The 26,058-nt window shown below is 39.1% G+C and overlaps 2 protein-coding genes across 15 annotated transcripts in view; both read left to right on the top strand.

Annotated features, from left to right (window-relative positions):
• The first annotated feature begins 1,752 nt into the window (after positions 1-1,752).
• Positions 1,753-4,856, top strand: RFESD (Rieske Fe-S domain containing). 2 transcript variants are annotated; one of them, XM_015849658.2, is made up of 4 exons: positions 1,753-2,215; positions 3,046-3,226; positions 3,317-3,351; positions 3,844-4,856. In XM_015849658.2, exons 1-4 carry the CDS (start codon positions 2,138-2,140, stop codon positions 4,111-4,113), a joined length of 564 nt encoding a protein of 187 aa, XP_015705144.1. In that variant the 5' UTR covers positions 1,753-2,137; the 3' UTR covers positions 4,114-4,856. The 2 variants fall into 2 exon arrangements, with proteins under 2 accessions (XP_015705144.1, XP_015705145.1); XM_015849659.2 differs by lacking the exon at positions 1,753-2,215 and adding an exon at positions 2,240-2,932.
• Positions 4,857-7,424: 2,568 nt separating this feature from the next.
• The window catches only part of RHOBTB3 (Rho related BTB domain containing 3), a 63,776-nt gene continuing 45,142 nt past the window's right edge, over positions 7,425-26,058 (top strand). For 3 of the 13 annotated variants that reach the window (XM_032441450.1, XM_032441453.1, XM_032441451.1), the window contains exons 1-2: positions 23,919-24,248; positions 24,408-24,624. In XM_032441450.1, the coding sequence (XP_032297341.1) occupies positions 24,247-24,248; positions 24,408-24,624 (219 nt within the window). In that variant the 5' untranslated portion in view covers positions 23,919-24,246. Of the gene's footprint in view, positions 7,596-23,915; positions 24,333-24,407; positions 24,625-26,058 lie in introns of those variants that run through there. The other 10 variants (XM_032441444.1, XM_015849676.2, XM_032441447.1 and 7 more) reach the window with 9 other exon arrangements.

Below are 26,058 nucleotides of genomic sequence, written 5' to 3'. Positions count from 1 at the left end.
ATCAGTGGATAAATCCAGGTTTTGTATGGAATTAGAAAACTTTTTTAAAAATTATTTGGAATAAATAAATAAATACATAAATAATGATATGGAAATAGAGTCTATATGAAATTACTGTAAGACAGAATCACAGAATGCTTTAAGTTATAAGAAAGTGTAAAGCCCTTCTGGTCCCAACCCTGTGCACTGGGCAGGGCTGCCCCACATCAGCTCAGGCTGCCCAGAGCCCAATCCAAACTGGCCTTGATTCACGGATAGGGTACCACGGTTCTCTGGGCAGCCAAATCTCCCCTCTTCTGGTTTAAAAGCATTCATCTTGGTTCTCTCACTAGGTGCACAACTGACTAAAAGCAGTCTTGGTTGTAGATACCAAAAATTTTAAAGTGAGAAGTCTGATTAAAAAGAGCTTGCGAGAATTTGACATACCCCTGTTTCGCATTTTTATAAGGATTTTGAATGCAAGAGTAGACGTATTACTTATTAACCATGAGAAAATGCACCTTAAGAGAGCTCTGAGCATCTAAAATTCAAAGTAGTCTTCATTAGATGAAAAAATTACCAGAAATCTATTAGATACAATTCATCAGAGATTTAGCTAAAGGTCAAAATAAAAATGTGAATCAGATTTGTTTCAGACTTCAGAGAAACCATGAAGTCCTCTTGCATGAATAAAGATGCTGGAAGAGCTCAGCAGACTGCTGTCACAGCAAAATAATAAATAAATAAATAGGCTTCATCTTTTTGGTGAGTGAAGTTAAATACCAATTGTATAGCACACTAAAAGCTTTGCCATCCTTTACAAGTCTTTACCACCAACATTAATTGCAAGTTGACATGAGTTACTGTAATGCTGTTCTGTATAAAGTGCTACACACTTTGTAGAAAGTCCCTACTTTCAGAACAATGTATTTTCTGAGGAAAATCCACATTCAGCCTAACTTTGCAGGCAGTTTTAGATGCTGTGGCTACCTGTCAGAATCTGGCACCTTAACTCTGGTACAACACATGTACCTACCAATTTTGATCCAAGACAGGACACTCATAGAAAAGAGTGAATCATAGGGGGGAAAAAAAGCTCGTTCAAGACCTTTGGACAGACATGTGTGTGTCAGCGACAAAGCATACAATGAACATCAAATCCTGTGTCACTGAGCTAGAGCTGATTTGTGACCTGAAAGGGACACAAGGAAAAGTCCTGCTGATATCCAACAAGTCTTGCCCTGACTTGACCTACTTCCTTTCCCCATCTTGGTTGTGCTAGTGACACCATAAATATGTGCACATTGCAGCAGACAAAGAACTAAAAAGGTCCTGTTTAGCAAGCAGTGACACACCAGCAGAGGGGTGTCTGGGATTTCTTTCTACTTACAGGACTAATGACTGAGGGGAAATGAAAAGCAAGTATAAACAGGGATGGGAAAAAATGGTGAAAATCAAGAAGCCTTTGGTCAGCCTACACTGTGCACTGACCCGAGGTGTGCTGTACCCCAAGTTCTGCTCCTTGAGGGCACACTGATGGCAGCTCCTGCTGGATGGTCCACCTCAGAAAGTGAATTCAGGGTCTTTTCTGGGAAAGATGGGATGTATAGAAAGTGTCCTTTTTGATTACATAGAGATTTTTCTCCTACAGCTGGAGACAAGGATCTCATAGTTGCCTTTAACAGAAGTGGCAAAACACCCCCAAGGTCCCAGTGCTGGGCTGAGTGGGAAGCCCACAGCCTGGCCTGCCCGCAGTGCCTGTTGAGAGCTGTAGGCAGCCAGCAGGTCTGCCCAGTATAGCAGCTGGTGGGGAGCGGAGCTGCTGAGGCAGGGTGAGCACAGCAGGCAGTACGTGACTTCAGGCAGGGCTTCATGCGCAGTGTCCCACAGGAGGAGTGCTGCTTACAGGGAGAAACGCAGCAAGAGGAACTCTGCGCTCTTGATCTCCTGTTATCAGGGCAGAGCAGCTCGGCCCTACTCCTTATCAGCCGTGTCAGAGCTCGCTTCGGCCATGCTGAGCCTCTGTACAGCCTGTCCCTGTGTGCTCCAGGGGCCAGACCCTCAGCTAACAGCTTTTTGTGAGGAAGTGCTTTGATAAATGCTGTCACACTTGTGAACAAAGCAGCACTAGTTATCATAGGAGCACTGAAGAGAGCAGATGTTGGACATCATTATTCTGAGCATTCATTTCTTCACCTGCTTTCTCATCTCTGTTTTCATCTGGTGGGGATCTAAGGTACTGTGTGACTTGCTGCGTGGCGGATAAGTGGCACTGCTCTTTGTAGCTCTTAACCCTCTTTGCAACTGGATTCCATGCTTATGTGGTTCCTCTTTGTTCTCAACATGCACAAAGACTTTTTTTTTAGCCTGATCTTCTGAGGAAGTGAGGGTAGCAGGGTTGCACTAGGACTTTGAGGTGACTGGAACACAGCAGCTAATTGTGAGTGAAATTAGTAGGAGGACAGGCTTTGTGATGAAAGGGGGAGGCATGCATATGTCTTCTGCTAAGAAAGGCTTTTTGATGTTTGAAATACATAAAGTGATGAAGGCAAAGGCAGAACATGGCTGCTAAAAAGCCCAAGTTTAGTACATCTTCCCTAACAAAGATTTTTTAATTCCCTTTATTTTTTTACTGTTGGCTTCTACAGGCTTGTATTCCTATCCATAGTATCGTACTAAGTCCCCCAACTACCATTTATCCTTTGCATAGCTAAATACCTTAGTGCCTCACATTTAGTGTCACTGGATTTATGAGGGAGATGGGGATTAAAATGTAGATTGAATAGGCTCAACTTGGAATTAATCTTGTCTCAGCCTCAGGCATCAGGTTTGCAGCAGTTGGTATTTCCAGTTCCACTTCTGTTAGTGAACATTATCACTACACTCCTGTGCTTTGCTTTATGTGCATACTGATAATATTGTACTGAAACCTGTGTCCCATTCATCATACATGGTAAGTGAGCCATGTTTTTCCCTGGAGCAGGGACACACGTTTTCCATGTAGAAATCCAAACTTGGACTGTTTTATGAGGTGTTTTTTAATTTTTAAATTTTTTGTGTTTTAAGGGTGTGACTTCACACAGCCCGAGCAAAGAAACAGTTGAAACGGAGCCAGATGGTCTTGTATTAGTTGGAAAAGAAGATGACATAATAAAGTCCCAAAGAATAACAGCCAAAGTCAATGGCAGAGAAGTTGTTGTTTTCTACCGTGAAGGGAGATTTTATGCTCTGGACTCTCGCTGTTACCGTAAGATATTCGCTCACACAACATCAGTATTGTAACAATTAAGCATTTGTTTTGCTGCATAAATTAATATCACATTCTACCATGTTTCAGATGAAGGTGGCCCTTTACATCTTGGAGAAATAGAGGTACGTAAGCAAAATAAAAATAATTTATGTGCATAGAGACTTTTGAAATCTCCAGTTCATTCTCTTCAAAAAAATTTGTCAAAACAGAATAAAAATATGGGTATATAAGTAAAAATAATGCTTCTTGTCATGCTTTTTACATGCTTATTTGTCTCAGGAGACTGAAATGCTGAGATGAGGAGTGAAAATCTGATTCTCAGTGCTGTGTGGATACATTCTATAATGGTAGACTGTTATGATTAGTTATTATATTACAAAAAGTGTAATGAAAGCTTGGTATTATTCACAGTTGAGCAGTAGGCTCCAGACCACGTAGATCACTGGTTCAGTTGTTTACTGCTGGAATAAGGTGCTCTTAGGAGTGAGAATCTATATGCTACCAGAATAATAGGAAGCTTTGCAGCTGTATCTCCAGATATGCTTAAGATGGGAATTTTTACAAAGAGAATAATTAGATGCTGATAACTTGCTTTTTCTTCTTTGTTTTTTAAGGACATCAATGGTCAGCCATGTATTATCTGTCCTTGGCATAAGTATACAATCGCACTGGAAACGGGAGAAGGATTATATCAAGGAGTAAACCCTTTGGAGCCATCACCAACACCACAGTGGCAGTCAAAAGGAGTTAAACAAAGGATTTATAAAGTTACAGTACAGAATAAGAATGTTTATGTGAGTCCTCCAGATCTGTCTGTAAGTTTTGACTCTGATTATTTTGCTGAGAAGTACAAAAATGAGGGTGATTTAGCTATGAAAAAATAAAGCAAATCACAATCATCAGAGCAGGTTTTGGAAGGAAAACAAAAACCTGCTGAATGTCTCTATGTAGAATTGTCATGAAATGAAAATATAACATGGCTGTCAATATTGTTTCCAGCTTAAATTCTAATGTTAATATAATGAACTCAGTATTGTAGAAATCAATAAGATAAGGAGCTCTGCATAACTGGGGATATGACTGAGCCTGTGCCAGTGATTTTTTGTTTTTACTTCTGAATTTCAATAATACTTATTTGCAGCAGAGCTCTTATAGTGCTTATTGTTTTTTAAATCATCTTTTGCTAGAATTATTTTAAGTTTCAGGAGGGAATGTTATATATTACTGCATATTAAACATTTTTTTAGTTCAAGATAAATAGTCTAGTATAAAGGTTATGTTCATATATGCAACAGTTTGTACTTAGAATGCCTTCTGTTTAACTGATGTAGAATTTTATAACTTCATAGATATGTGAGAAATTTCTGCATTTTTTTTTTATAAATCTGAAAGGCCAGATTTTCACAAAGAGAAGTGCAAAATCTGAGCACATTCTGATATTCATCTTCATGCCTACTCCTATATTGCTATGAAGATTTTATGAAAGCGTTTATTTTTCTTTTCTTTATTGAACTCTTCTGGCAGTTCAAGTAATCAGACATATATTTGTCAAGTGTAAATTGTTCTTCCTGATTCTATTGTTGGATAAGAAAGAAACTGTTCAGTAAAAAAAGACTGATATGAAAGATTATGGTTCTTGTTTGTTTTCATGTTTTAAAATACATCAATATATATTCACTTCAAAAAGTAAGCTTCCTATTTAGAGCCAAAAGTTAGGGTTCTATATTTGAGTTCCCTGCATAGCATCAGATCTGCACTGATAACTGTGCTCCCAGAATGGAGAAGTTTACCCTCTGTGCTGTGTTGCGTGAAGGGCAGTCTGTGCTCTGCAGCACAGTGAGATTTTCCTGCCCAGGTCACAGTTTTCAGAAAGCTGAAAATACTGCATGAAATTTAACATCATCCTGAGGCTTGTGAGTTGTCCAGTAATGTTCATCTGGAAATGTGACTGCAGCCTGGCTGCAATCCTTCAGGGTGCATTTCTTTGGTGATTTGTTTACTCTCTGCATAAGTTGTGTCTTAAGTGGGACCAGTGTGAAGTGTTTTGGCCTTTATCTGTAAGCTTCTTTCATACTTGCAGTGAGTTATCTTGGTTTTAGTGTATGGGAAGGATAGGTAAGCCTGTGCTAATATACTTGTAAGTAGAGAGGTGTAGAGAACTGTCAGGGGAAAACATCTGTGCCTGGCTGACCATAGTGAGAAAAGCAGAACACACAATTTATGTCAGAGTGTGATATATTCATTCTATTTAGCTTTAGGTATCTGCCTCTGATCACATCTCCTCACATTGCTTTCATGGTCAACAAGGTTGTAACTTCAGAGAACTGTTGATCTGACCTGTCTCTTTTATGATTTAGAAAAGCATCAGAAACTGAAATGAGTTTCTCCCCCTCTCAAAAACTATTATTCAGGCAGTGCCAAATAGATCCAGTGTAAATCTTTTCTTTCTGTTATGTGAATCACATTTGATCAACTGCTGGAAGCTGTTGCTATTTACTGATCTGTTCCTTAGTTGGCTTTTGTTGTTGTTGCTGTTTTGTTATTGCTTTTGTTTGTTTTGTGTTTAGTTTTGATTTGTTGCTTTCTTGTGTATGTGTGTTTTCTTCTTTTTTAATAGTAATACATAAACTTCCCTTCTTACTCTTCTTGAAGGTGAACAGCAGGTGGTAGGAGGGTGAGGTAGGTGGCGAAGTGATACAGCTGCTGCTCCAAACAGCCTGGAGCATGCGCAGCCACGTGAAGGCAGACTGAATCTTGCTTCCCTTTCCTCCATTCTCAGGCAACTAACTTAGCCTGTGATTAAATCTGAGCATTAGTATCTTGTGCTATTGAAAGACATGCATCCTGTAAAATAAGTCCACACTGACTAATAGTTGCTTAGATATTACTTTTCTTTCTTTTTTTTCAGTAGAAAGGAATCATGGAGACATAATCATGGAGACGGTATTAGCAAAGTCTCAAAATTGTGCACACCTACTTTGAATTTATTTGCTTAAATGCAAGAGGAGGTAGCTCACAGTCTTACCTGAGCATTGTTTAGTACTGCAAAGCTGCACTGATTCGTCATCATTAATCTGCCTAGCAAAGAACAAGGAATTATATTTCGTACTTTGGTTTTTAAATTTTCATGATGACTCTGCAATACATTCCAGCTCTGTAAGCTACATTCAAGTGTGGTTTGAACAGAATAAACAGGTTATATGTATCCTATCAAGGATTCACCTTGTTGACAAAGCAGCAGTTTGTAGTTCATAGTACTTACTGTAACTGTGGTGGTATGAGCTGCAGCTTCAGCCTTGACCTCAGATAACTGCACCATAAAACTTAACTAGATGATAGCACTTTGCAGGGCTGTTACTTAGGTTTCCCTTAATAAACGTAATACCTTGTTCAGGTGCATTTCACTGTACATTATCACTTTATCACTGTATATTAAATAAGGTACTGCTTCAATATAAGTGTTAGAAAGCCACAATTTAGAAACTTATGAGTATATCCCTGAAGTAATTGCTTATGAATTACTTGTGAAGTGCATACACTGGTAAGAAGACTTTGCAGGACTGGAGATCATACTGGTGACAAGGGGAAACTGCTAATCTGTAGGAGCAAAAGTTTTAAAACCAGGTTTTCATTGCCTAAGTTCTTTTCAATAGCATTGTACAGTTCTTTTGTTTCAAGATCAGTTCTGGAATGAAATCAGTTCTGAAGCCTGCACCTATTCTTTCTGCTCAGTTTAGGAAAAATAATTCATGTTGTTACCTGTGCTGATCGTACTACAAACAGGCTTACAGAGTCAACCCTCAACAATTCCCAAGTGGCCCATTGATCTTCTCACGTGTCTTCTTAAGTGTTTCTGGTGGTTATTTGAAGAAGTAGGGGGCAGTGACTAGAAGTTGTAGTGCTGAAGAGGTGATTGAGACTTTTTTTGGTGTGGGAAGAGGAAACGCATGTGGAGAACACCTTTTGCTGGCAGTGCTTACTCAGGGAGTGTTACTCAGTGCTAGCTGAGAAAATGTTTCAGGCTGGAGGAGGGGAATACTGAGGGTGGGGTGAGGTGACTTTCCATCTCTTCCCTGCCCTTATCTATGGTGGTGGTGAGGATCCCCAGCAAAAATAGCAAGGGGTTTTCTGTTGGGTCAGCAGGTTCAGGCAGCTCAACCAGTGGTTGAAACATCATGCTGAGGGTGAGGGAATGCAGAATGACAACATGAAGCATGCAGGAGTGTACGCTTTGGATCAGTCCTTTGGAAATGTAAGCAGCAAACCAGCAAAATTCTACATAGTACTTATTCAGACAACCATACAGATTTCCTAAAGTGCTCATTTTACTTGAATGAAGAAGAAATAGTGCAGCCAGCAGGAGCAGGTAGGTAATCATACCCCTCTACTCAGCTCTGATGAGGCCATATCTCAAATACTGTGTTCAGTTTTGGGCCCCTCACTATAAGAAACACATCAAGACCCCGTAGCATGTCCACAGTGGAGCAACAAAGCCGTGAGGGGTCTGCAGCACAAATCTCATGGGGAGAAGCTGAAAGAACTCGGATTGCTCTGTCTGGAGGCTCAGGGCAGACCTTACTGATTTTACAACTTCACTGCCAGGAGGTTGATTTATCTTCCCGTATATTAGTTGAATAGCCTCTCAGTGCTGCAAGCAATGTACCGGCTCAGGGCACCCAGGAGACTTGCCTGCATCTGAAGCTGAAAAGTAGTAGATGTTTGCAATACAAAGCACATTTTGGGATGCTGTGTCACCTTGCAGTGCTCATCATATTTTTCATGAGACTCAGCATCTGAAGAAAACCTGACACTGTTATGAGATGCAGGTGTTCATGTGGGTTTTCACTGCCAGTTAGTTTAGATAATCCAGCAGGTGCTAGAAAGGATTATTGCTGTTCACTAAAGTAATGTATTATTTGATACTTACTTCTTGTTTCTGTTGCTTTTCAAGTAACTGATAGCTGATTAATGCAAGGAAACCCATATCAGAGAAATTTCAGCAACAGAGAATAAATACTAGTAGTTAAAGTAATATGCTGCTTTTGTGTTCATCTCATCATGCTGGGCTTCACTACTGTAACTAGGATAATGTAAGCTTTGTCAGTGATCATCTTTTTGTTCCTGTGGATATCTTTCACAAAATTCTACTCTATTGACCTGTAAAGATGCTCTTATCCCTTTTGATATCTTTCCCCTAGCCCAGAGCCCATCTTTCAGGATAACTTGACAAGCTCCCACACTTACAAGTGCATGATGAAGGAGAGTGATTTCCTTTCCCATGTATGGCCTGCTTTGCATACAAGATGGTTTGGCTTCTTTTTTTTTAAATAAATCCTCATGTTTGTATACTGTCTGACAAAAGGGAAGGAGATGGTTCGTGTATGCTATTGTTTTTCATACAGCTTTCAGCATGAAGCTTCACTGTAAACTTAATTTCTCACGCAGTTTCAGCTGTTATAATTTGGAAGCCTAGCCTCTTGCCCTACAAATGCTATCCCAACACAATGAAGCAAATCCAGTGAATGAATCATGAATTTCTCCTCTGCGATAGAGGGGGAAAGCACACAGATCTGGTGTTGGATACAGAAAGTGATTTGTTAAGAAAATTGATGATAGGATGGCTGCTTTATTTTTTGTTTTATTTTTAAAATTTTCTTCCAATGAATAATGGATCAAACACATTAATAATATTTAAAGACCAGAACAGAATTGTTTTTGAGAACATTTAAAACAGTAATGTACAGAAAGACAGTACTGTTGTTTCATTTGGCTGTTTCTACTGTACTGTTCCTGGAAATTTGTATCTTATGTCCATGACTGTTGTCTGAAATACATGATCTGAAGTAAAGTAGTTTAGATATAATTTAGAATCCCATGAACAAACCAGTAATGTGTAAGAATGGGTGGGACAGAGAAATTTTGGGTTCAGAACTAAAGAATGTCATCCAGAAAATAAGTTCCCCACATAGTAACACAGTTAGTTTCATAGGCATGTTTTATTTGCAGTAAAGTCTCTTTCCTCCTCAGATACAGGTGACTCCTTAAACTCTGTCACACATGGAATCATACAATCATCTAGGTCAGAAATTATCTGCAAGATCATAGAATTGTAGAATGGCTTAGTTCCACATCAGTGTGCCTCTTAAATATCTGCAGAGGTGGAGGGAGCCACCACTTTCCTGGACAGCCCATTTTGATGCCTGACCAAACTCTCAGGGAAAAAATTCTTGTATCTGGGGAGGAATAACCTCATACACCAGTGTAGGCTGGGAGATGACCTGCTGGAGAGGAGCTCTGCAGAGAAGGACCTGGGGGTCCTGGTGGATAAAAGGTTGGCCACAAGCCAGCAGTGTGCCTTGGTGGCCAAGAAGTACAACGGCAGCCAGTAAAAAGAGCATGGCCAGCAGATCAAGGGAGGTGATCCTCCCCCTCTATTCTGCCCTGGTCAGGCCTCACCTGGAGTATTGTGTCTGGTACAAAAATGACAGGAATCTTCTGGAGAGAGTCTGGTGCAGGCCCCGAAAGATGATAAAGGGCCTGGAGCATCTCTCCTATGAGGAAGGGCTAGGTGACCTGAGTCTGCTCAGCCTTGAAAAAAGAAGACTGATCAATGTCTATAAATATCTAAGGTGTGGGAAGCAAAGGGATGAGGCCAGACTCTTTTCAGTGATGCATGGTGATAGGACAAGGGGAAATGGCCACAAACTGAAGCACAGGAAGTTCCACACAAATGTGCATAAGAACTTCTTCACAGTAAGGGTGATGGAGCACTGGAAGAGTCTGCCCAGTGTGGTTGTGGAGTCTCCTCTGGAAATACTGAAGACCCAACTGGAAGCACAATTCTTTCATATTTTAGATCTTTCATGCATTACAAGTTTTCTTTTTTTAGTGAATATTTGAGCACAAGGTTGTTAATCAGGCTGTTAAGCTTTTATGTGTATGTTCTGCAATAACAGTTATGCATTTTTCAAATGTTTTCTGGCATTGGTGAATAGTGTCATACACTTACTATAGTTGTGCAACAGAAGTAGAAACTGACATTTCAAGTGTTTCTTGAATGTGTTCTAGATTAGGAAATATTTCTCTAGAAAAACAAAGTGTGAGTAATGAATATGAGAGACAAAATAATATGAAGTTTTGGCATTCACTCATGCAGCATCCCCCAGCCTCCTGATTACAAAATGGAAATGAAAATGAAGATCAAAAAAAAAAAAAAAAAAAAAGAAAGAAATCAAAAGTTCTCTCAAGCTGAACAAAATAAATCTTTTTTATATTTTTTGCTTTTCTTTTTTTATTTTTTTTTAAAGTTGAATAGAGACAAAACCAGAGCTGTTTAAAATCTCTTTCCTGAGATTTTAGATAAGGAAAACAACATAGAGTTGCTGTCCTTTCCAAAGGGCAGCAGCTTATGACCTTTCGCTGTAATGATTAGCTTTTCCATTACTTAAGCAGTGACATTTTTAGCCACTTCTTACATGTACAAAGTCGGCTGCCAGAAGTCTGCTGGATGTGTCCTGCACCTGGCTGTTTGGAGTTCACCCCAGAGCTCAGTAGTCAGCACCTTGCAGGAACAGCATGTGCCTTCATGGGCTCATCGCTGGCTACCAGCAAAATACATAAATCAACACACAGTTTGTGGTCAGATGACTCCTGCTGTGTGTTGGTGGAGGTAACTGCTAACACTGGAAAGAAAAGGTAGAAATTTGTATTGATACTTTGTGGCTATTCCTTACAGCATATTTTACAACAGCTGTGCAGCAAGACTGAAGTACTGTGTGATAGTGCTGCTTATGGACCTGCTTGTGATTTGTCACCAGGAGTATAGAATTCTCACTGGTCCCTCTGATTTTCCTCATCACGGTGATGCAGATGGGAAGAGTGAGAATCTTAACCTATTTATTTTGTCAGGTTTTTCCAGGTGAAGTAAAGAATACATCTTCAGTCTGCTATCCTTGACCAACACCTACTGTTTCATCTTCTCTTTACCTTAGGAACAACATAATTGTTAGAAAAGCATGAATACCACTAAGTCAAGCTCTTTCACACACCGTCCATCTCCAAGTTTCCTTTCAGCCAAGAATATGAAACAATAGAGGGCAATGTGCCAGACAACCAACAAAATTAAGGTGGTTAATTTCAAAGAGGAGGAACTGAGTTTCCAAAACAAGCAGCGTTCGCCTGTTGCATCTTTTTAACATCAATGGTATTTTGGAACACACACTTCCCAACTTTAACCGCAGATGTATCCCCCTGAAAGTGTGTCAGGTTGTTTACTCAGCTGAGATGAAGTCTTTGCAGAACACTTGTTGGTACCTGGCACACTCCGTGGTCAGAGTAGATGGGTTTCTTTCTATCAGATTGTGAGGAGCTAAGTTACAAGATTCTGCACATACATGTTTATTATATAAACTTTTCCTGTCATTAAAACTCTAGCTGCTGTGCTGTAACACATGCTGAAGGGAAAACAGATAATTGCAAGATCATCTCTTCTTTCAGATACTCATCCTTCTAAGAGCTTGAGAATCTGGGTTCAGATACATAAATCTAACAATTAAAATTTAGGAGTAGTGTAGCAGCTCAAAAGGCAGGTCTTTTTATGAGGTTATGACTTCTTTTTTTTTTTTTTTTATTTTTATTTTTATGTAGTGCCTTCACTTGGCTGTGAAGCACAATCATAACCATGATAGTATCCCACTATATTAACACACACAGTTCATCTTCTGGCATTATGGAGCAGTGTTTCATACCAACTTTTTATCAAGTGTAAAATCATGGCAGCCTTGAAGTTAGGGGCCAAACTGCTGGAGCATCAAAAGAACTAACATTTTTACAGAAAGTCTTTGCAGCAAGATTTAAGAATCATGTACTGCTCCCTAGTTAGTGCTCACTGACTCAAAGGTGAGTTTGTTAGGTAAATGAAGACTATGACACATGGGACGTTTTACTGGATTTAAGGCCCAGTGTCTCAAATTTTGTTCTTATGTGTTAAATATTCTCTGACGGTTGTGCTTTATTGTAACTTAACTGCACTACTTACGTCTCAAACTGCAACAGAGTAATATCCAAGCTTGAACTTAAAAGCTTGTCACAGTTTTCTAGCAAGATGAAATGATAATGGTCCACCATTATTCCTGGTAAATGAGGTAAAAATTAACATGAACAGCGTATATTAACTTTAGGTCCTGTCCCATATGTGAACCAAGATACTGAGAACCTGTTTGTTTGTTTGTTTGTTTGTTTTGGGTCGGGGGTTGTTTTGGTTTGGTTTTTAGTGAATAAGAACAGAAACAACATCTTTTTTCAGCATGGTTTCAGATAATCACTTTGTGTGAAGATGAATCGTTAGACATTAAGTCAAGAAAATGATAAACAGAAGGTTAGCCATTGCCCATTAAAATCTGTTTGAACTGACTTGCCTAACTTTTATTTTATGAATTCTAGCAAGGATGACAGTCTTTGAAAGTAGTAAGAAACTGTTCACATCTGTAATAGACTGAACACATTCAAGCTCTAAATGACACTACTATAAACATTGGAGAAAATATCTTTTAAATTACTGTACTAGAACAGAATAAGGGGGCTAGAAAGGGGTAGGCATAAAAAACTATTGGAAATGAATAAATTAGAAATAAAAGCACATACTCAATTTAGAACACAGGTAGCGTTTTAACATCACTCTACTGGTTTCTCTTGTTTATAATTAACTTCTTCATTTTCATTTCCCGGTAATAATGTTCATTGTTTTGGTGTTCATCTTGCCATTAAGTTTAATAATCAGAAATTAGTTCAAAAGCAACGTTTTGCTGTCATTTATCACATAATATATCTTCTTCCTAAAACATTCCATACTTCTAACTAACTGCATTCCACTGTAACTGGGCACTTCGCATGGTTCCTGACACTACTGTCCAGCCCCATCTAGATCAGCCACAGGACTTCTTAATGTCTTACTATTTGAAATAATATTATGCTTTGTTTTCCGGTATCACAAGATAGGTTAGACAACGTTCACTGCTGGATGTCTCAGTGCAATGAAATGGCAATCAAATCCATTACCTAAGAAATGAAGAATGCAGAACCTGTTTGAAGGTATTGGAACTTGAATTTCATCAATTACAATGAAGAGTCATTCCGAGATTTTTAAACTTGTTAAAAGTAAACACTGAAGCACAGAATTGTATTTTTACTCTCTAGTATTTCCTCACAGAACACCACACTTATAAAATACCTTAATAATTTTGAGCATCCTCATTACCTCTGACAGGGTAAAGTGATGTTTGTAATTTTACATCCTTTAATTGAAGGAGAAAGAGTTTTCCACTGACATCAGCAGGACGGATGTTTTTGTTCAGCTTCAGAATTGTGTTGTACATGTAGGTGCATAATTTAGATACCCAGTTCTGAGGGAAAAGGTTGTGTATGGGAACACACATTTCTGTAATACCCTCCCTTGGCATTTTCCTGACATGAAATTCTTTTCTTCCTCTTCATACGAAGTTTACAAATTAAGACTATTTTCCGAGCCAAATATTAAAAAGGTAAATATAGTGTATTTTTCTTCCATTTAGTCATTGGGCCAGGAGTGCTGGATAAGATTCTCTGCATTATATTTCTCTAGAAGATGTAGAGTTTACTAAGAATCATTTTGAAAAGGGCAGGTATTTTCAAAGTAGATCACTATTTTAGAACAACTTTATTTTAGAACAGAGTTTATCAGTAAGGCTGTGGAAGAAGTGTGAATATCTGTTTCAGTTAATTTCACAGTATGGGTAGCTCATTGCAGAAAGGAGGACAAGAAATGAAACTTCTGCCAGTTGCAATTAGAAAAAGAAATGTGGTAATCTATTTATTTTGATACTTAAAGCTAGTAAAGTTATAAAATAAGCATTAGTTTATTTTTATTAGTATATCAGTGTGTTCCTGTACCACCCCACCATTAATACCCTAAGACAAAAGCACAGAACCATAGAATGACCTGAGTTGAAAAGGTCTGCACTGATCACCCAGTTTCAACCTCCCTGCTATGTGCAGGGTTGCCAACCACCAGACCAGGCTGCCCAGAGCCACATCCAGCCTGGAAAATGTCTTTATGAACTTAATTCTCTCTCAATACTTCATGCCAATTCTCATGAACTTTTTAAGTGGACAGTTTTAAAGCTACCTTGCTATCCTTTATTGTACTTCATTTGGTTGTTGACTTTTTTTGCTCCTACGCTGATGTTTCTTCTCTGTGACAGCACTTTCTGTCATTGTCTGCAAGCACAAGTAACATTAAAACTGAGTCTTGTGTAGCACTGTAAAAAGAGACCTTTAAGGAAGATCCATACAATGCCTGATATTATTTTTAAGTTACGTATCTCAAATTGTTGGAAATGAGTCCTTATTATGCAGGCTAGTGGAAAGAATTTCTATTATTGATAATTAAAATTAAATCTTGCCAACAGAATGCACTCAAAAATGAGTCAGAGGATAAAGAATCAAAAGCTTGGCAATTAAGAACAGGAGCAATTCTGCATTAGCTCTTAAAGTTCTCCTTCAATGATAACAGTTAAGAATCAGTACAGGTAGGAAGTCTTTGGATTTATGAATGCTGGCTTGTAATGTGAATGTGTATGTTCTATATACATATACCCATAGCAATAATATTTGCTAGGGAATAATTCCCATGCTTTTTTTGCACGATCCATCTTTCAGAAAACAATGTTTCAAAACGTCTCCACAAACCATAAGGTAGCCAACCCCCTACAATAATCAGACTAACAGATTATGAGTGAAACTAGTTTGGATGAAGCTAGTAATAGATATCATTCTTGCCCTTGCAGAAAAAGTATTATCTAGCCAGAGGCAGTAAGAAAATGCACTACAAATTCTTCTGAAGTTATCTAAATTATGTGCTTCAAAAAGATTTCTCATGTTTGCAGTGGCCAAGTTGGACAGTGCAAATTCAGGTAAATGATCTGTTTTCTGTACAACACAAACTGTGCATCACAATTTGAGATGGATTGTGGAATCACAGAATCATAAAACGGCTTTGGTTGGAATGGGCCTTAAAAATCATCCAGCTCCAACCCTGCTGCTGTGTGCAGGGCAGACACACACTAGCTGCAGAATTCTATCAGCAAAATTCAAAATGTTAGAACCACAGAATGGTTTCTTGTCATTGTGGTGATGAGAGATGGTAATAAAACCACTTCTCATCCTGAGCAAATGTCTTAAGTAGTCATGTGTAAACAGTTCATCTTTGTTTAAGTTAGAAATTCTGCAGCTTATGAAGGGAAGTTTAAACTGTTAAATATTTATTCAATAGTTAATCATTACATGTACTCCATACTACAACACTGAGGTTTTGAAACAGCAGATTTTGTAACAGAAACACGCATATTAAAAATACAAGATTAAACGTAAATTAATTAATTTATATCTAGGAATTTCTAGAAATACATTATATGTCTATCTATTTTCTACCAATTAACACATTGCCGACAGTTCCATTTTACATTAGTAGGAGAGGAAGAAGCAAAATATAATAAAGGCTGAAGGCTTTTTAGAAGTCCTATTTATATGTTATCTTTTAATTTTTCATGTTCTCACTTCTGGACTTCAAGTGAGAGTACTGTTTTATTGCAACATAGCGTTGTGTGTATATATATATATTATATATGTATATATATAAAATATATATGTATATTTTTATTTGAATTCACTTAAAACCTTTTACATACCAGCTTCAAACGTCATTGCAAGTGGACTTTACAGAGCACTGCTTTTCAAAGAGGGAAATTTGGATTAAGACCAAAATATTCCTTCCCAGCAGAATGTACTTCTGATGACAGTAAACAGAAGGCAATGAACAAAACTATTTTTTAAGAGTCACTGAAAAAACTGGTGATTGTAGAACACATAGAGAAGACTATAAACATAGAATCTCACAGAAAACTACTATTACTCTTAAGAAGGAAACAGTTGACTTTGTTCCTTACTACTTGTTTTTACACTTGTTTCCCAAATGTTGTTCTCTACTTGGTCATTTTCAATCACTGTGTCCTTTATTTTCCTATTTTTGTTATATGAAAAAGCATTGTTAGGCAACCCTGGCAAGATTTCTGTTGATAGCAATCTACAGTCAACACTGCAGCTTAAGTTGCTGCCAAATACGTAATTGAAAATCACGATGTAATTTAAGACTCTTCGGCATAGAAAAGCATGTGAAGCTTACTGATGGTTCAAATATAACAAGGGAAACAAAACAAAAAAAAATCATCAAGAACCACCAAACCTAGAAAAAGCCTGAATATTTGTTTGTTTGTTAGTTTATTTGTTTGTTTGTAAAATTTTTAAAGGTGGTATCTCAAATGCTACTTTCAAGTAGTATTTACTTATTAGTAAAGATTATAAGAATATTAGAACATTTTGATTTGGAACCTTATCCACTGGCAATAAGGGAATATTAGGACCTTTGACATAGTTTAATTGATGCACACTGATTGGAAACTGACTTCTGGGAGAGGTCCAGAACACAGTTTTCAGTTAATGGGCTATGAATATGATTTTTGAAAACAATACCTTGGGGGTTTTTGTTTGTTTGTTTGTTTGTTTTCTCCAGTTTTTGTTTTTGTTTGTTTTCATTGTTTTGGTTTGGTTTTGGTTTTGTCTGTGCTTTCAGGGTTATTCAGTACAGAATAGTTAACATTAAGAAAGGAGGAAAATCAACTTAGGAAATTCAGACAAAGTAACAGAACTTCAAACTAACATAGAATGTTGTTTTACTATGATATTTATAGAAGAGCAAATGGAAATTTGTATTTTTTATACTTACATCAGAGAAATACCACATCTTCCATGAATAAGAAAATAGAGATAGTAAATAATAAACAAGTTTAAACAAATCATTAATTCCAACAGTTGTCATCACTTAGAAGATATCAAGTGGAAAACAGTCTTGATATGCAGCTCGTGTGTTCATTTCATCCAGATCGACCAACCATCTTTTGCTATCACTTAACTGCTTGTTTTTCAAATTTTGCATCAACTGCTTTAGTTTTTCCTCACTACCGTGAGCAGCATATTATTATAATATAGGAAAACTCCTCTTATTTCTATTTTCTGTAAATATTTTCCTTCATTGATTACAAAAACTTTTGGACTTTACAAAGTAATCTATTCTGATTGTTTCTTTTATGCTGATCAGTCTGGCCTTTTGTCTTTTTCTTGCAACTGCAATACAATTATTAAAGCAATGGGCACTAAAATTAATTATCACAAAGCATCAGCTTCTAATCTTTTTATCTATGCAGTCTCCAGACTAGCAATAAATACAAGGTAATCAGTAGTTACTCTTATTTGCTCCAAATTAGAGAAAGTAAATCAGAACGTTGCTAAGCTAATTTATTGATTGAGGCAAAGGCAAAATATTCAGTTTAGTTATGTCCTTCAAATTAAAAAATAAAAAACATTAAAAGAAAAAAGTATTCCAAGAAAATATTGTGAAAGTAAAAAGTCTGACACACTGCTGGGAATTACCTCTTCACTACTTCTCAGAGAGAGCAATTGCAAGCTTGATTTCCATCAGAAGTAAAGCTCAGTGAGTAACAAGTTCCATGTCTGCACGAATGTCAGCCTTCAGTAGTAAACTCTGACTATATCAGTTGATGGAGAAAAAGTCTTGAAGTCACTAGATAAAGATGATACTAGATGAACATAATAGATTCCTATTAGATTTTTTAAAAAATAAACCTTTCAACACTGAGAGAGCAATAAAAACTCCTATGGAGACAAGATTGACTGACTTCTGCTCACCAAAATAATTGCAAGGACGTTTTCACACATGATGTGCCTGTTTTCACACTACATGTGCAGTTCATCATTCAGCAAAGTACCCGAGCAGATAGATGCCTTCCAAATGTGTACTCCAGTCTTGTCATCTGGAGATACCATAACAAAACTTTTAGGAGTGGAACGGCCACAAAATGACTAGCTGAAAGATGTCAGCTAATTAACAGTGTTTTGTGTCTTTTAATTCTGAGGATGTGCTGTTGTGTGGCCAGCAGGATCAGAGACGTAATCATCCCTCTGTACTCAGCTCTGGTAAGGCTGAATACTATTTTCAGTTTGGGGCTCTTCACTACAAGAAAGACACTGAGGCCCTGGAACATGTCCAGAGAAGAGCAATGAAGCTGGTGAGGAGTCTGGAGCACAAGTCTTATAAGGAGCACCTCAGGGAGCTGGGATTGTTTAGCCCGGAGAAGAAGAGGCTCAGGGGAGACCTCATCACACTCTACAACTTCCTGAAGGGAGGTTGTGATGAGGAGAGGTTTGGCCTCTTCTGCCAGGCAACAAACAGGACCAGATGAAGTGGCTGCAAGTTGTACCAGAGGAGGTCTAGATTAGACACATGGAAAAATATTTTCTCTCAGGGAGTGGTCAGGCACTGGAATGGCTGTGCAGGGAGGTGGTGGAGTCCCTGGAAGTGTTAAGGAGGCATCTGGATGAGGATCTACGAGATATGGGTTAGTGGCTTGTGGTAGCAATGGTTATGGGAAGATGGTTGGTCTAGACAACTTTGTAGATAATTTCCAAACTTGTGATTCTGTGATTCTATGAATTGGAAGTTAACTCTAAAGAGAAAACCTACTCCTGAATTGATTTTGTTGACTCATTATGAATTTTGACACCAGTACGTTCATTACAACTTTGCTGCACACATATTTATCTGTGGATATTTATATAGATAGTTACTATCTTTTTTCCCCTAATATATATATTTTTTTTCATCTTAAAATGCACATTATCTCTCATGCTTAACTGATATTTATCAGGCCCTCTTCATTTACTGAATGTAATGAATACTATCTGTACCAGACTAAGGTCTTTTCAGAAACAAAACCTAAAAACTGTACGCACTGATAAACAAAACTGTGGGCAAGCAAAGGCCTTCTAAAAGAGCACTTTAAGCAATTTTGAGACATGTTACCCTGTGGAATTCACACACTGGGCCACTCAGACTTAAGTGCTTATCCAGGGGATCATAAGGTGGATTATAATAGCCTTGAACTTCCAAAATCCATCGGGGATATGCCATCTTCTCCATACCTCAGCTACAGCAGCATCTTGAGTCAGGGTGGTTCTGTGCCTCTCTGGGTGCCCTGTGAAAGGGGTATCAGTGGAGTTTGGAAGAAGGGCAGTAAGTATGTGGATAAAGGGTGTTGTGTGAGTACAATAATCCTCCTGCATTTTCAAAAAGCCTTTGAGAAGATTTTTGTAAAGCTCATTAAACTTTGTAAAGAAAATAAGTTGCCACAAGATAGGACAAGAGATTTGTTTTTGATTGAAAGCTGTTGTAAAAAGAGGAAGTGAAGGACAAAGCTTAGTGGTCAGCCCTTAGGAGGAAGGAGATTTGTGAGTCAGACAGTAATTCAGGTCTGAAGTGACCTTCTGGAGGTCATCTAACCTTAATCAGACCTACTTGGAGCAGATCTGAGGTTTGCAATAAATTGTTCAAGGATGTGTCTTGAATGCTTCCAAGGATGGAGATTTCATGATCCAATACAGAAGCATCTGATTTCCCTTGATATCCTCATTTGTGACTGGTGGAAGGAAGTCAACAGTGAGATCTTCAAGTCTTCAGATGATACTGAAATTCTTATCAGGTGGTCAGAAGCTAAGTGCTGAGAAACAGAAATACGTCACGGAACTGAATAAGTGGCAGAAGATCTCTGGTGTAGCTAATTACGAGAGTAAATGACATAGAGGATGTAGCAGCTGCTTTCACTTGACCTGTAGTTTGGAGAGGGGAAAGCTGAGAGGGATATGACTGAGGGTGACATGACTGTAAAGTAGCAAATGAGGAGGAAATTACCACCTTTGAAAAAGCAGAACTAGTTTTTACTGGTCCATAGTGTTGCCATATTTGTGACAATGGATTTGATGAAATTTTCTGAGATTTGGGACAGTGGTCACCTCTGAAATCAGCTCTGCTGTGCAAGTATTTGGGCACTGCCAAGCCAGATCAGATTGGCAGAACTTTTTTTCCTGGTGAGGTTTTACTGGAAAATGTTTGTAGTCATAAAATCACAGAGTCACAGAATTGTAAAATGGCATGGTTTGGAAGGGCTCTTAAAGCCTACCTAGTCCCAGCACCCTGCAACAGACAGGACTGCCCCTGCTCCCAGCTCAGACTGCCTAGGGCCCCATCCAACCTGGCCTTGAGTGCCTCCAGGGATTGGGCACCATAGATTCTCTGGGCAGTGCCTTACCACCATCTGAGCAAAGAATTTCATCTTAACATCTAACTTCAGTTTTCCCTCTTATAGTTTAAAACTGTTTCTCTTTGTCCTATCACTATCAGACCATGTAGAATGTCATAAGCTCCCTTAAAGTACTGGAAAGACACAATGCAGTCTCCCAGAGCCTCTTCTTCTCCAGAGTGAGCTAGCCCATCTTCTTCATCAGTCTTTCTTCACAGGAGAGGTGATCCAGCCTAATCATCTTCATGGCCTGCTCTGGGCCTACTCCAACAGCTCCACAACCTTGTGCTGGAAGCCCCAGACCTGGGTTCAGTACTACAGGTGTGCCCTCAGAAGGGCAGAGTAGAGGGAAATAATTCCCTCCCTCTCCCTGCTTGCACGCTTCTGATGCAGTGCAGGATACACACACTTCTGCCTCACACTGTCTTTTTCATTCATCAGGACCCTAAGTTTGTCTCTGCAGGGTTACTCTCAATTACTTCTTCTCCCAGTTTGTACTCATATCTGGGATTGCCCTGACCGAAGTGCAATACCTTTGCACTCAGCCTTTTTCATCCTTATTTGGTCCACACAGGCTTTCTTCTCAAGTCTGTCATGGCCCCTCTTGATGTCATTCCTTCCTGTTTGTTGCCATCAGCAAACTTGCAGAGAGCACATTCAATGCCACTGATATATTGAAAAGCACCAGTTCAAAGACAGTGGGGGACAACACTCATCTCTCTAGTACTTCCACCAGTAGTCCTTAACACTAACTTTTCATTCCTTGCTTTCTTACACACGGTCTGCTTTTGTTGGCTTCAATTTGGTAGATGATTGCAACAACAGAGAAACTCCTTTTCTCAGTTTATGCTCTGTTTATGCATGAGGTCTGGGCTGTCTGATCTTGTAACAGCAATCCCTGTAGTCTGAATAGACACCAGTGCAAAACAAGGCTGTCAAAGTTTTCAATTTGCAACATTAGGAGAATGCACTTCTATTCACAAAATATTGATAACAACAATAATAAAATAATAATAGTAAATAAAATCTATTTTTATCTGGAGACACTTTCTATATTCTTAAAAACAATAATATATATTTTTAAAAAATAAATAATGTAAATTTACTTCTCTGAGAACAACATAGTTTGTCACATAATAAAACCTACTAACAATTGAGCAGAAGCTCCATGTACTGTGCAGAATGAGATAATGGCTATGATCTTCAACAAGGCTGAATCCAGATGCATCAAATAATTTCACTGCCATAAAAATATGGAATAGTCTGTCATACCTGAATCTATGCAAGTAAGACTGTGGCTTACACAAGGAAGAGGTCTTCATCCTTGGATTGGCTGCAACTATCTATCTCCGTGCAGTGGAAAATATCATTTCAGTTCTGTCAGAAAAGATTGCACATTTTATTTCTTTTTTTCTTTTCTGATATATTCATGGGGAAGCTTTAATAGAAATAATCTGAAACAAAGTGAAAATGTTCTAATGTAAAATTCAAAATATCAAATATGCTATTGTTTTCTGAATCTGGATCTGGTCAAATACACTCTCTTGTCTGCAGTTCTGTCACTGAATGTCATCAACTACAGCAAATGCCTGCTGGCTGAAGTGTTTGCTGATCATAGGACATTCAGCATCCAGATTGCCAAATAGGGAACAGTCAAGCAATTCTTTATAATCCTTTCAGTTAAACAATCTTCTATTTCTTTCACTTGCAGTGCCCACATAGCTTGCAGCATGCATTTGAGGTGCAGAGGCCAAGAAAATTCTCTAAGTGCTTGCTACCATGCAAAAGTTAACTCTTCTTTTTTCTCCTTTTCTTTATTCTTTCATTTTTCTTCTCTTTTCACCCACTTTTAATGCTTATTTTTCAGGTGGTGTTTTAATTTTTTCAGACTGTAGAACTGTTTCTGAAAGAGCAAAGTATGTCAGCCTTTGAGTATCGTCCATCAGTCCAGATGAACCCCACATTCATTGTGTGCAGAACTGGCAGTGCTGGTGAGCCTCTATGTGATTCAAGGAATGAGTGAGAAGACAATGTTTTTCCTCCAGCCTTGTTGAGAACTCAGGTCCCCCTGGAACTAGATGCAGAGCAACTAAATTATGTTGGCTGGAATCTGGATTAATTTAGTTGCTTCTCATGAGTCTGCCTTATTTACCATTCCAGTTTTCTTACTGCTGTTAAAATTGTATATATATGTGTACATGTCTGTGTGTGTCTCCACACATAGAGATATACATGTGCATATTTAGCTTACAGTAGGTTATGTTCCTAAGGCTTTCTATCAAATGTATCCTCATTTTCAAAATCTAGTCCACTAGAAGATCAAAATGTTGGTAAATATTCAGTTGTTTCTCTTGTTTATTCATTTGTTCTTCAGAAGGTCCTGAAGAATTTATGATAAAAGCACAAAAATGACAGCCTGTTTTCAGTGTGTCAGATACCAGTGCTTGGTTCAGCCCATCAATACAAACAAAACAAGCTGGCAGTGGTCAATTGCCACCTCCCACTTCTGGCGGCAGTGGAATAGTACTTTCTCAGAATGAGCACTGTTGCAAACTAAAGCTCTCTTAATTATTCTGCTCATAATCCTAATGAGACCTGTTCTGAATGAGTTCTTGGCTGTGGGATTAACTGCAGCATGTGTTCACCTAACGGAAGGAGTTCATTTATCTTGTAAAGTGTTTTGTTTTCATTTCTTACAGTAATGTGTGCAGCAGTACTGGGTAGAAAACACGTGATTTTAGGCTGAATTTGGTTTCAGACGTGATTATATTAGCATTATTTTTAGGAGGACTGCTCCAAAAATAATGCCTCCTATTTTATGATGTTGGTCCATGACATCAGAGGTGGTTGTTGGTGGTACAACAGTAGAGGTTGGATTTCTGCGCCAGTACTCCATTACATGTTGTTGCTGTGTGACAGATGGCAGCAGAGGGGCAGTCTGACAGAGTGGTGTCTGACATAGAAGTGTAAGGTGTGTCACTGAACTTCTCCATGAAGAAACAATGTGAAAGACAAACCACATTCAGGATAGCCAAATACGTCTGTCACACTGCAAAATGAAGGGTGTCTGAATCAGCTCATCCACGTGAATTGCGTAATGGTGGTGACTATGTTGAAAAATAGTTTTGTAGCAAAGAACTTTATCAAGTTGTGCTGTTGTGCTGTTTGTCTTGTAGTTTCCATGGAAATAAATAGGAAGCATTACTTTTGGAGGTGTCCTTAGAAATCACCCTTTTTGTAAAGAGTGCTTTAAACAGCACGGTAACACTGGAAAATCTGCACGGGCACTCAATAAACCACCAGCCTAACATTAATTAACTGCGACCAGCCCTCAGCACCGCACACCCATTGGCCCAACGAGGGAGGTGAGGGTCGGAGGGTGCCCCTTCTGCAGCTCCACCTGCCCGCACAACGTCAGCTCTCTCCCTCCACTGCGTCTGCCCCGCTCCTGCCGGCTGACGTCAGGATGCATGGCCGTGACCGAGCGGCCGCCGTTCGGTGTACGTGCGGTGTTCGGCTCCAGCCTCGGGTCTGTGCAGCAGGAGCTGCAACCGCTGCAACTGCTGTGCCCACCGTACCCCGCTGCATCCCGGCGGTTGGAGCGGCAGCAAGGAGCCGGGTAGCCACACGCAGCGGGGACATGCAGCGAGATACCCGGACGTCGCATCCGTAATCTCGGGCATGGAGCAGCGGGCGGCCGAGAGGGCTGGGGGCTGGTAGTGCCGGCAGCCGTGCTGCTCTTCTCCGCTTCGCCCTGCTATCGGATCCGAGATCATGTACGTGCTCTGCTGCTGGTTACCGGGGGTGCTAACGCCGAGCTAAGGAAGAGGATTTGGAAGTACTGAGGTGTCGGTTTTGATGTAAATGCCTTTTCTTTTTCATTTAATTCCCTCTTCCTCACCCCTGCCCTTGATCTTTCATTGTTGTTGTTCTAGGACAGTTAATATCGTAGCTTTTGGGAATGAGAGAGATGTGCTTTCCGAAGACAGCCAGCAGTCGAGTCTGATGTGGAGTTATCTCAGGAGAAGCGCTCTCATTTCCGAGATCGACAGCAGCCCGTCCGCCGAGCACGCCAGGAGCCCCGTCACCACCGAGTACCAAGCCTGCATCTTCGGCAATGTCAGGCTGGTGGTGCACGACTGCCCGCTGTGGGTAAGAGATCCGTCGGGATCCTTGCAGCTGCACCCAGCGGGGCAGGCTGCTTCGATCTAATAGAGAAACCTTCCGTTTCCAATTACCCCGCGATTTTTATCACGCTTTCATCTAAAATGTAACCAAAGGGTGTTTTAGTCTCTGGGAAGCGTGGCACAAAGTTTCTCATGGACAAAGTGGGAGGTGCTTTTTTTCGAGCAGGCTGTTTGCTGAAAGCTTCATTGGAAATAATCCACAGATAAACAAGAACACTATTGATGACACTGCATCACAAAAACTCTCTCAAAATATTTATCTACAACAGTAAAATAAAACATATGTTATTTTCCTGTAAAATTGGAAAGGTGTACCATTTTCCTGATTTGAAAAATGACATATTCAATAATTTGTCCTCTGGCAAAATGCACTGCATCAAGTCATTTTAATTCTATTATAATGAATAATCACATCTTAACATTATTTCTGACATTGAAAGGTAAATAAAAAGGGCTCTAGCACAGTACCGTGTTACTGGGACCCTTGTTAGTAAGAGACATAACTACAAATATGAACAGACCAATGATTATGCAAGACATGACACTGGCAATCTCTAATAAAGCTTTTAATGACTAGTTTGTTGCCTTTAGAAACAAATACTAATAGCTTTATTGTAATCAGACATGGAATTATTCAGCCCTGGAGGGAAATTTGTTTTGGAATCTACAGGAATCCCAGAAGTTGCAGAAATTCATGATTAAGAGGTTGTAATCTGAAAATTGAATTATTTGATTATAAACCTGCTGTATGATCCTTTTTCTTTTTTTTTTTTTTTTTATCACTTATAGAGACCAAATGGAATTGAGGACACTGTTTTTGTTCTTTGAAGCTGCATGTCACCTGTGTGTCATGTATTGTCTGTTTGGTTCACTGGAGCACAGCAATGTATGAATGCTGAATATTATTCATGCTGTGGGACTTCATAGAAGATGTCAAGGGGGATTAGTGAGGGAGACTGGAAGGGGACAGTGATAGCTGCAGAAAGGTAGAGTAGGAAATACATGTAGGCCTAGTTTGAGGATGCAGTTTTGTGTTGCTTTATGTGCATTTGATCTTCCAGAGAACAAGATTCTTCATTTCTGTAAACATTATCACTTCAGGCCTAGAAAATCTGTCCATGTCTATGTCCATTGTCTACGGCATCATGGTTTTGAGGACTGGCCTCTTGTTTTCCCCTTTCTCAACTAAAGGAGCCAGAGGAGGGGAGCGGGGAGGAACAATAGGCATTCTTTGCTCAGCCAAAGACAGCTCAGAAATCTGGACTGCGCTCCTTGGGAGGTTTCTGGTTTTGAGTGAAGCTGTTTCCTTGTTAAGGTTCAGCAGAACAGCATTGTTGTTCATAGTCTGGATTCTTGAGGTTTGTTAACATTGTTGTAGTAGTCCTTGCAGGACTGTTCT

Source organism: Coturnix japonica, chromosome Z (genome assembly GCF_001577835.2).
Source record: "Coturnix japonica isolate 7356 chromosome Z, Coturnix japonica 2.1, whole genome shotgun sequence".
NCBI lineage: Eukaryota > Metazoa > Chordata > Aves > Galliformes > Phasianidae > Coturnix > Coturnix japonica.
Note: the sequence above shows the minus strand (reverse complement) of the source record. Positions and strands in the feature narration are given on the sequence as shown.

Coding starts and splice junctions, on each gene's coding strand:
- RFESD (XM_015849658.2), top strand. CDS start 2,138: ATGTTGGACATCATTATTCTGAGCATTCATTTCTTCACCTGCTTTCTC. Junction 2,216..3,045: donor TCATCTGGTGGGGATCTAAG/GTACTGTGTGAC, acceptor TTGTGTTTTAAG/GGTGTGACTTCACACAGCCC. Junction 3,227..3,316: donor TCTGGACTCTCGCTGTTACC/GTAAGATATTCG, acceptor ACCATGTTTCAG/ATGAAGGTGGCCCTTTACAT.